The following is an 11,874-nucleotide window of genomic DNA, read 5'->3' on the forward strand; positions in this document are numbered from 1 at the left end:
GGTCACCTCTACGTTTACCTGGTTGTGTGTGTGTGTGTGTGTGTGTGTGTGTGTGTGTGTGAGTGTGTCTGCTGAGTCTGTGTGTTTTGTCTTCTCCAGTACTCCACTCACCTGCAGCTGGCTGAGGACTGCATGAAGCATTACCAGGGAACAGTGGACAAGCTGTGCCGCGTGGAACAGGTGAGAGGAAACGATGAGAGTAGAGTATCGTACATGAATATCACTATGTCATACTGTGCTGTAGATGTGTTTCTTACACACAGATAAATTATGCAGTCATCTTTAAAATGCTTCCTTTGTTGAATCAAAAATAAAAAGCTTTTGCTTTAGTCTCTGGAAACGTGTCCTGGAGGATTTTGTGCCTCTCAAACCATCTGAATGAGGAAAACACTGTATGAGACCTGAGTTCTCTGTTGCAGGATTTGGCTATGGGAACAGACGCTGAGGGAGAGAAGATCAAAGACCCCATGAGAGCTATTGTGCCCATCCTGCTGGACGCCAACGTCAGCACATATGACAAGATCCGCATCATCCTGCTCTACATTTTCCTCAAGAACGGTGAGGAGGAGCCCACAGGCGAAATCAAATCTTAAGTTTATAAAACTCTGTTTCAATGCTGGTGAAGTCGTCCCTGTTGAACCCTGTGAACCACTACAGCCTGATGTGAACTTCAGCAAGTCACCTGTCCACCACAAGCTTGTGCAAATGATGTTTCACAAGATACAGATAGAAAAAAGACTGAAAAACACTGACATGCGCTGTTGTAATAAGCTGCTGAAGTTAAGTAACAGGAAGTGCAGTGATATTAAAATGAAATTATTTTATTTTTGCTCTCAAGTAGCAAAACATGAATTCCCCCTCGTAACAGAATAGGCTGAACATATTAAATGTAAACACGTCATGCAGTTGTTTAATATGATGTGTGTGTGTGTGTGTGTGTGTTCAGGTATTACAGAGGAGAATCTGAACAAGCTGATCCAGCACGCTCAGATCCCACCTGAGGACAGTGAGATCATCACCAACATGGCTCACCTGGGCGTCCCCATCATCACAGATGTAAGATGTTGAACTTTTATCTGTTTTTCTTCTCTCTCTTCTTCTGTGCTTTTTCTTTCAGTCTGTAGGTCTATCAGTCGTCACTTTGCTTTGACGTGCCCTCTCAGTCTTTACTCTTATCTGTAAATGGACCATCTCTTCTTTGATGTCCTAATAGTAATGAGACTTACAGAGTCACACTGTTGTTGCTGTTGTTACAGCTTCATTTACAAATGGAGCTGTGGATTCTTTACATGACTTCCATTGATTTCCAATATTGTAGCATAGCTTTTTGAATTACTGAAGATATTTTTATTAACTTTCTGCCTTCAGTTTATGTGCTGGATATCAGTTTCCTTAAAATGGGTAATCTGTCTCCATGAAATGTAGATGTAGCTGCTTGTTGATGCTGCATTATGTCAAAGCTGTTTAAAGCACAGACTGTTTCAAAGTCTGTCACGATGGTGTGTTCGAGTCCGGGAGGAAATTTGTTGATGTGGCCAATGTGAAACATTTTCAATCCAAGAGATGACCAAACTCAGACACTTAAGCGTCACCACCTCAGAGTGCTCTTCCTATCAATCTGCAGTTACCACCCACAGTAACATAACTTTGACAGAAAGGAAAATGACTAAGTGTTTACAGTGATGGATTACCTCTCACAATCAAGCGTCTCTGCAACATCATTTCTATTGTACTTGACTGACAGTGGCTGCCTGGACACGTGACATGTAGCTGCTGATAAAAGCCGGTTTCACAGAACAGTTTGTGTTCAGTTTCCAGATTTGTGTGTGTGAGAGAGACACAGGTGATTCTGATGATTATTTATCCTTGTTTCTTCTCTCGATCGTCAGTCCACCCTCCGCCGAGGAAAGAAGCTGGACAGGAAGGAGCGTGTGAGCGAGCAGACCTACCAGCTGTCCCGCTGGACACCACTGGTCAAGGACATCATGGAGGTGTGTCTGCAGGGCTTCAATCACCATTTCATCTATCCTACATTTTTGTATATATTATTTATTTTTACATAAAAAGGGCTTTATTTAACCTGCTGTCTCCACTATAGACGTGTTTTTTTTGTTTTTTGTTTTTTTTCCTCATGCAAACCTAAATCACGAATCTTAAACAGCAAGCGAATCCATTTGAGTTGAACTGTTTACTTTTCAGTCGACTCACTCCCACTACAACCTGAGTCAAACATCTATTTTAACAGCCTCTCTGTCATCAACTGTGTTTAACCCGTTATTTGTGCAAAGCCAATTCTTCAATGGACCTTCATTATTCAACCATACACGGTTGCTAAGAGACGTGTTGCAAACTGCGAAGCCCCTATTCAAGTGTGTTTGTATGTGTGTGTGTCCGTGTACATAAGGCAGACAAATGGCTTACAAAGATCTGTTTTGTACTTTTCTCACCCTGCAGGATGCTATTGATGATAAGCTGGACACCAAACACTACCCCTACATCTCCACCCGCTCCTCTGCCTCCTTCAGCACCACTGCAGTCAGGTACACACACACAAAAAACAACACACACACACACACACACACACACACACACACACACACACAAATATATATGCACAGAGTGCATATGTGTTGTATCTTATTGCCTGGTAGTAGCTCTTTTTAAATGATGAAAACAGAAATGGTGGCATTGGATCAATAGTAATTTTGGTAGGGAGATGAGTCTGATGGATCAATACTTGAGAAAAATGGAGAGCAGGGAGGTGTGACTGATGACTGGTAAGTTTGTGAGCCGTGTACAGATCACAGTGCAAAGACAGAAGCTCAAGCACTCACTGACTCTAATGAGGAAGAACATCAATACAGGAGATAACACAGCTTCTTAAAACCGAAATTTTCCACATTCTGATACTGATGCTTTACATTTTTAAAATGACTTTACTGGATTCATGGAAATGTCTGTTTATGACAGTCTGTTTAATTTTACATAGTCACACATACATAGTCATACATATTGAATATCAGCTTAAATATCACAACTCTTAACCAAAATGTATGAAAGCTGACCTGAATACAAGTCATCAGTGTGTGTGTGTGTGTGTGTATGTGTCTATGAGGGGTGGCGGTGAAGCCACAGTGAGTTCCTCTAATACATAATTGCACTCCAGTGTTGGAAGCTGCTGGTTTGTATGGATTACAAACCGATCTCCTCATTTGCTGTCCCTCCCCCACATATACAGACATACCCAGCACTGCTCGGAGGAGATTTACCCAGACGCAGACAAAACCTTGAATGTTGGAGTCTGGTTTTAGATGTGCAGGTAAAATGACAGCTCAGGTTATTTGGTTTATGTTACCACTACAAGACAAAGTTTGACTCCTGAGTGTAGTAACAAACAGTACATATTTTTGGCTGTTCTTATGTAAAGATCTGTGGCCCAAACAAAAGTAAATGAGCAGTTTTAGCTGTCTAGCTGGAATGGTTTTAGTTGCCTCAACCTTAACCAGGGTTATATTAGTGTTCTAAAAATGCAGATTAAAGTTGCACTATTTTTTGATAATGTTCAATTCCCCACATCTTTGTTACACATGATCACATTTTGGTTCATGAACATCAGGTGGTCTGCTTTCTGCAAAAGAAAAGAATTAAATCAAGACTGAATTTCTACACAATGTACATTCATGTCAGTGTTACCATATTATGATTAAACTGGTCTTTGTATTTTGCATCGTTGTTCTTCCATAAAATTGGTGCTCTAACATATTAGAGGGGCAGGTAGGCAAAACAACTGTGCATTTTATGACTAAAGCATGAAAGTTTCAGCCCACACCAGTACATCTCTCCCAGAATGCGGGAATAAATTAGGTCCATAAAATGCTTCTTTATAAAAGAAAAATAGATATTTATATAACTGTACACCTACTACACCAGTGTAGTAAGGCATAAAATGCCAAAAAAACATATTTCTATATTAAGGCATAGAAAGTCATAAAAACATCATAGTATGGCATGGGATCAAACAACATAGTGTAGTAAGGCATAAAATGCCAAAAAACATCATAGTATAGTAAGTCATAAAAATGCCAAAAAAACATCATAGTATAGTATGGCATAAAAGGTCATAAATACGTCAGAGTTATGGCAAGGAATCAAACAACATAGTGTAGTAAGGCATAAAAATGCCCAAAAACATCATAGTATAGTAAGTCATAAAAATGCAAAAAAACGTCATAGTATAATATGGCATAAAACGCCAAGAAAATATATTTCTATATTAAGGCATAGAAAGTCATAAAAACATCATAGTATGGCAAGGGATCAAACAACATAGTGTAGTAAGGCATAAAATGCCAAAAAACGTCACAGTATAGTAAGTTATAAAAACTTCATAGAAGGCACAAAAACGTCATAGAATAGGAAGGTATAGGAAACTTTATTGTATATTAAGGCATAGAAAGTCATAAAAACATCATAGTATGGCAAGGGATCAAACAACATAGTGTAGTAAGGCATAAAATGCCACAAAACATCATAGTATAGTAAGTCATAAAAATGCCAAAAAAACATCATAGTATATTAAGGCATTAGAACAGCATAGAATAGTCAGGCAAAAAACATCATAGTATAGCAAGTTATAAAAGCTTCATAGTATAGTAAGGCATAACAAACAAAATAGCATAGTAAGGCATAGAAAATGTCATTGTATAAGTAAGGCATAAAAACTTCATAGTTTATTTAGGCAAAAAAACAACATAGTATAGTGAGGCTTAAAAACGTCACAGTATAGTAAGTTATAAAAACTTCATAGAAGGCACAAAAACGTCAGAATAGGAAGGTATAGGAAACTTTATTGTATATTGAGGCATAGAAAGTCATAAAAACATTATAGTATGGCAAGGGATCAAACAACATAGTGTAGTAAGGCATAAAATGCCAAAAAAACATCATAGTATAGTAAGTCATAAAAATGCCAAAAAACGTCATAGTATAGTATGGCATAAAACACCAAAAAACATATTTCTATACTAAGGCAAGGGATCAAACAACATAGTGTTGTAAGTCATAAAAATGCCAAAAAACATCATAGTATAGTATGGCATAAAAATGCCAAAAAAACATATTTCTATATTAAGGCATAGAAAGTCATAAAAACATCATAGTATGGCAAGGGATCAAACAACATAGTGTAGTAAGGCATAAAATGCCAAAAAACATCATAGTATAGTAAGTCATAAAAATGCCAAAAAACGTCATAGTATAGTATGGCACAAAAAGTCAAAAAAACATCTTACTATATTAAGGTATAAAAAGTCATAAAAACATGATAGTATGGTAATGCATGTAATGTCATAGTATAGAAAGGCATAAAAAACAGCATAGTACAGTGAGGAATAAAAAACATCATAGTATAGTATGGCATAAAAATGCCAAAAAACATCATAGTATAGTATGGCATGGAATGTCAAAAAAACATAAATGGTCATAAAAACGTCATAGTATAGTATGGCATGGAATGTCAAAAAAACATAAATGGTCATAAAAACATCATAGTATAGTATGGCATGGAATGTCAAAAAAACATAAATGGTCATAAAAACGTCATAGTATAGTATGGCATAAAACGTCAAAAAAACATGTTTCTATATTAAGGCATATAAAAGTCATAAAAACATCATAGTATGGGAAAGGATCAAACAACATAGTATAATATGGCATAAAACATAAAAAAACATCATACTATATTGAGGTATAGAAAGTCATAAAAACATCATGGTATGGTAATGCATGAAATGTCAGTATATGATAGTATGGTAATGCATGAAATGTCATGCCAAAAAACATCATAGTATAGTAATTTATAAAAACTTCATATTTTATTAAGGCATAAAAACAACATAGAATAGTCAGGCACAAAAAACAACATACATATCATATAATATATATAATTATAGAAGAGTAGCATAAAAAACAATGTAATATAGTAAGGCATAAAAACATCACAGAATAGTAAGGTATATAAATCACTATATTATAGTAAGGCATAAATACGTCACAGTATTGTAAGGCACAATAAACGACAATGTATAGTATGCTGTAAAACGTCAAAAAAACATCATAGTATATTAAGGCATAAAATGTTATAAAAACATCATACTGTGCTAAGGCATAGACAACAAAACGTCATATTATGGCAAGGCATCAAACTTCATAGTATAGTAAGGCATAAAAACTAAATAGTATAGTAAGGCAAGCAAATGTCACAGTATAGTAAGTTTTAAAAACTTCATAGGCATAGAAACAAAATAGTATAGCAAGGCATAGAAAATGTCATTGTATAGTAAGGCATAAAAAACGATATAGTATAGTGAGGTATTAAAAGTACATAGTATAGTAAGGCATAAAAAACGATATAGTATAGTAAGGCACAAAAAACGAGTATAGTATAGTTGAGTATAAAAAAATCATAGTAGAGTGAGGCATTAAATCAACATTGTGTATTTATTTTCAACAATATCTATTCTGTTTTTGCCTGCTATGAGTAACTGATGGTTATATTTAACCTATGTATAAATTGAAATCATCCTTTCTTAGGAGGTATGACTCTGTTTTGGACAAGAGATCCTACTGGAATTGTAGGACTACTACATTGAATTTGTCACTGTACTTATCTTACATGTGTTATTAAGTTCGTCAAGGAAAAGTGGTTAGGAAAGTGGATTTTTTGAGTGCAGCCTATGTATGTAGCCTGAAAGGAAACAGTACCTGAGAGGCAAAACACAGGGTGAAAATGTATCAAAATCTTTGCTCATTGTTGATGACTTGAGTTTCTCCACCATCTCCAGAAGTTATGCCCTTAAATAACCCAAAATGTCACATCTTTGTGTCCATGAAACATAATCCACATTTTGGAAATTATTCTCAATTCTCAAAATATTGTTGTGAGAGAATCGATCCAATGAAATATAATGCCAAGTTAAGAAATTGCCATAGATCTGTAATAATGTGACCACCTTTCTGCTCTGACAGTGCTCGGTACGGCCACTGGCACAAGAATAAGACACCTGGAGAATACCGCACCGGTCCACGTGTCATGGTCTTTGTCATCGGTGGCGTGTCCTTCAGTGAGATGCGCTGCGCCTATGAGGTCACACAGGCCAATGGGAAATGGGAAGCCGTCATTGGTGAGTAATCTAACAGGGGGCACCACTGAGGGCAGGCTGAGAACAAGAGAATGGTTAATGTGCAGGTGGAGGACATGGCTACTCAAAGATACACTCACCACGACCTTGAACACAGAGTGGACGTGTCTCTGAGTGGACATGCTGATAAAAGCTGTGTCCTAATTCAGGGGCCACGCTTTCTGAAGCATTTTCAGAGGACTGTGTGAGGCTGGAGCAGCGGGTATAAGGCCAGTCTGGCTTTCAGGTCCTCTGAAGGCGACAGAAGGACACAGCTTCTGAACTGGAACACAGCTACCAAAATAAAGGTGGATGGAAGGAAAACATGAAGGGAGTCAACCACAGGAAGTGAAGTGAATGGACAGTGTGACCCTGAGGTAGAGGTGTAAATTAACCGATTGCGCAAAAGGAAAGGGGAATCAGTTTTTTTCACAAAGCATGGGATGAAATCAGTTGACTTTTTGAAAATATAATAAGAGTTTTTAATGAATTGTTTCTGGCATTTGTTTAAGGAGGTGAAAAGATGAATATTCATCATTTAGATTTTTAGAAAATTATAGATACAAGGTGACAATCTCAGACAAAACCAGTGATATCTCACACCACTGACACACAGAACCAATACAAGACTGATTGTGTTTGATATTTCAGGTTTACATTTATTTTGGCATCGACTTTAACTCAATACACTTTCACTTTTTCAAACACAAAATAACAAATTGGGATTTAAGGTTCAGGTTTTGTAAACAGCACAGCTCATGAAGGACAGAATAATTTCCTTTCCGACTTTCATGCACCCAGACACTGAATCCCACATCACACATCATGGTCACAACAGCTTCACAACAGTTACACTGAAGCAGATTAAGTGTGAGCTGGTGGAGAGTTTTCAGAACATCTAGCTGCACATACTGTAGTTGTTACAACCTACCTATTGTGTGCAATGTGAATGTAAATAGCCCTTTATGTTATGCCCCTCTGTATTGTTTATTTGATGTCTTAAAGCTTTGCCAGTCAGTCTGTGTTATAAATGGGAAAGTGTGTTGTTAGTTTCTGTTGTGCTCTGCTTCTGCTGTTGTCTTTAAAAACAACTGTTGTCTTTAAATTGCAGCCACGCCATGTCTTTTTCTGTGTCTGTGCGTACCAGTTTTTTATGTTTGTGCAACATGCCGAGTGTGTGTGTGTGTGTGTGTGTGTGTGTGTGTATGTGTGTGTGTGTGTGTGTAAGTGTGTCTCTGTGTGTACGTATGACAGGTTGCTTGTTTTAACCCTTTTGTTTTTGGAGTGAGTGGGGGAGGGGGCGTGGCATGTGCTGAGAGACGAGTGGTGAAGCCGCCTCTGTTCCTCCACAGGTGCCACCCACATGCTCACCCCCACCAAATTCTTATCGGACCTGCAGCACCCCGACTTCCGAGAGTCCACTAGGGTGTCCTTTGAGGACGCAGACCCCTCAGACGAGTGAGGCAGAGACAGATTGGGAGGGAGGGAGAGAGAAATCACACTGAAAAAAGTAAAGGCAGCCGCACAAAGAAGCCCTTTCTGAACTTCAACAGCACAAGGGCTTCCACCTTGTTCCTTTTTCTTCTTTGAACACTCAGTATTGTTTTTTATGTAACTCCACCCTCCTCCTCCCTGTGTCCCTCAGGGATGGGCACCCCCAACCTTTCCCCAGTGCATGGACCTCTGCATCAGGCTCTGCTCTCTGTATACTGACAATTAGCCAATCAGAGTGGGAGTCCTGCTAGTCAATCAGCTGCTGGCGGGCTGAATCCAAATGTCCAGACTTCACTACACAGTGGCGGACTTAATGTTCCAAATGTGAGACTCTGACACAATAAGAACATAAAACTTATAAATGTATAAAAAACACAAGTATGCTGAGAAGTTACTTGCAACATTTGAAACAGGACTTAACCATGTAATGTAGAAATGTCTAAAAAAGAAAAGAGATACATACATACATATAAGATAAGATACATTGAAAAATGTGATGCATAAAATCAGAGAAGTGCAAGAACCGTCTTATCAGGATCTTATGTAGCCTTCCATTCAGGCAGCCTCGAAAACTTGACGTGATGATGGGTAGCATGTCACAGAGCATATGTCCGAAGTCCATGAGCTTGGTGTCTTCAAGTCTGGAGGGTGGACATTTGGATTCAGTCTAAGTGAAGTCTGTGCTGAGGAGTGGCCATGCCTGAGGGGGTTGTGACCCGATCCCTGCTGCCTCCTCCCATCATCTCAACTGGGTGGATTAAATCGCCCCTTGACGGTCACCCAAAGGCCGTTTGAGCCTGCTGAACACTCACTCCAGATTTAATCTACCCCCGAGATCCATCTTTATCAGTTTTTAACCGTCTGATTATTTTTCTAATTAACCCTTTGCAAAAGACAATCCCCTTGATTTTGTTACTGGTTTCTTTCAGGACAGGTCCTTGAGTTAATACTAGATTTCAAAGAAGGATTCCTTCCTTTTGTTCTTTGTGTTTTGTTTTGTTTTCCTCGTTTGATAGAAGCTCGAGGTCAAGTGTGAAAAAAAAAAAAATTGTGTGGTCCATTTTCTAAGTCTCATCTAAATTGTTTTCTCTTGTGTGTGTATGACTTAAAACAACTGAAAAAAAAGGTTTTGCCAGGATAATCTTTCCCAAATTCCATTTTTATCTTTTGTGACAAGTGAAAAAAAAGTTTAGGAAGGAGAAAAAACATTTTTATGGTGCAAGTGTTTGTTGTTGTAATACTCATTTTGGCCACAAGAGGCTGAAGTGTACCACTACCCCAGTCTTAAAAGTACTAATGTCAGTATAGCTAATGCCCTCAGCATACCATTATCAATGCTGTAAGCCTGCTAGCTAGCGAGTGAAAAACATCATTCATGGCTAACCAACAGCTACAGTCTAACAGGGACACTTCACCCCTTATGAGGAGGATGTTTGATAATATAAATAAAAAATAAAATCCTTATTAGTGGGAATAGGATAATTTAAGATATACACACTTTGGATACATGTTAATTCTGGTAATCTAAATGTATATGGTTATTATTCATATTTATGATATAGAATTGGATGCTGTGTATTTATATGGCAGTTATAGTGCGATGCTTATTTTTAATCAGTCCTTCAGTTGACAGTTGAACCACAGTATAGCTAATGCTAATGGCAGATTAGCACAGGTCACCTGGCAAAACCTTTTTTTTTCACCTGTTCTGAAGACAAACACAAGAGAGAAAACAATTTATATCAGACTTAGAAAAAGGATCACCAGAATTTTTTTTACTTGTTTCTCCGGGCTTCCATACAATCCTCTGACTCCATCCACGTCACTCTCTCTCAGCCCACCATCACATGCTCACATGGCTCATGGCTCGTCTGCAGAGGGTTCTGGATATTAATCACAGATCATCATAATGATATTTAAAGGGTGCTGCTTACACACAGGGCAGTTTTTGTGGCAACGAAATGGAAAACAGTCAGGTAACAGTAACTATTTCAGTGGTATTCAGATCAGTTGCCCATAAAGCTGCCTCTGTAATGTCTCTCTGCTGACACAGTCTGAGAATGTAGCATTGTTCCACCTGATATGCTTTAGCAACCTACCCAAAAATAAAGATGCCGCATATGACAAACAGCTACCACTAATAACCACCCCCCTCTTCCTACCATTTAGTGTAGAACACTCTTTATTTCCTCCAAAACTCATCCCTTACACACGGCAATCACACACAAGTTGTTTTTCAAGAACACAAAAACAGATATTGCATCCATACAAACCTGTGTTGTATTAGAAAGCAGTCAGAGAGCCCATACCTCTGCCAAGTCTATGTGTTGTCCTCACCATGCATTTTAGAGTTTATTTAAACTGCACTACACCTGAGAAACTTTGGCAACCATTTAAAAGGAAATGGTGTGGAATACAAAACAAGAACTACAATTTGTTTAGATTTGATGAAGTGTGTAGTGTTGGAAAAAAAAATCTTTTGAACCAAGTAGTGAAGGGACAAAAAAAGATATGTCTTTTATTGCTTTGGTTCAGAAGTTGCAAACAAGAAATGTTCTCCATAAAAGTGTTTTATAAACGGCCACATGGTGGAGCTGTCTGCACCAAAAAACTATTCTTCCTCCCTTCACCAGATTTCATTAATTCTACACATAGTTTCTAAAAATCCTGCTAACAAACACAAGGTTGGGAATATTTTAAACATTTCCTCGGTGGATGTAGTAAATACTTGTAACACCTATTTCCACAACCATGACCACTTCGTTACCTACTTTACACACATTGTCATTTAAAGTTGGATTCTCACCCATACAGACAGAATATTGTAGTCCTGGGCATCCATCTCATACCTGACTAATCTGCTAAAGCGATATCATTTACAAACCAACTTTTGGTTTTATGATTTCCTCTGTAAGCAGCTCTCACATTAGGCAGTATGGCTGTTCCCCCACATACTGCCATATTCAGCACTTTCTGAGCAAAATGGCCATCACTTACTAAAACAACTCTTTGTTTTTGTTATGCTATTTTGGTCCAAACCCAGCCATGTACAGTTATTTAGTGGCGTTGGAGATCAACGTCAGAGTGTTGTGTTTCTGGGGCTGAAAGGCCCACGAAGCTGTGTGTTTTGGGGAACAGCAGAGAAGCAGGTGAGGCCAGTCTGACACTGACTTCTGTGACTCACACTAAACCCCACCCACCC

The 11,874-nt window shown here is 38.2% G+C and overlaps 1 protein-coding gene across 4 annotated transcripts in view; it reads left to right on the forward strand.

Moving 5' to 3' along the window:
* The window catches only part of stxbp1a (syntaxin binding protein 1a), a 51,520-nt gene that overhangs the window by 20,996 nt on the left and 18,650 nt on the right, over positions 1 to 11,874 (forward strand). For 3 of the 4 annotated variants that reach the window (XR_015436812.1, XR_015436813.1, XM_023399947.2), the window contains exons 13-19: positions 100 to 180; positions 420 to 558; positions 947 to 1,056; positions 1,890 to 1,991; positions 2,455 to 2,540; positions 7,027 to 7,181; positions 8,531 to 8,688. Coding sequence is in view for 2 of the 4 variants with exons in the window: in XM_023399947.2 (XP_023255715.1) it covers positions 100 to 180; positions 420 to 558; positions 947 to 1,056; positions 1,890 to 1,991; positions 2,455 to 2,540; positions 7,027 to 7,181; positions 8,531 to 8,640 (783 nt within the window). In the remaining 2 variants the exon portion in view is untranslated. The remainder of the gene's footprint in view (positions 1 to 99; positions 181 to 419; positions 559 to 946; positions 1,057 to 1,889; positions 1,992 to 2,454; positions 2,541 to 7,026; positions 7,182 to 8,530; positions 8,689 to 11,874) is intronic. The other variant, XM_023399948.2, reaches the window with a different exon arrangement.

The sequence above is a fragment of the Seriola lalandi genome, unplaced genomic scaffold (genome assembly GCF_002814215.2).
Source record: "Seriola lalandi dorsalis isolate HSWRI2012SDOR001 ecotype SW California unplaced genomic scaffold, Sedor1 jcf7180002052129, whole genome shotgun sequence".
Lineage (NCBI taxonomy): Eukaryota > Metazoa > Chordata > Actinopteri > Carangiformes > Carangidae > Seriola > Seriola lalandi.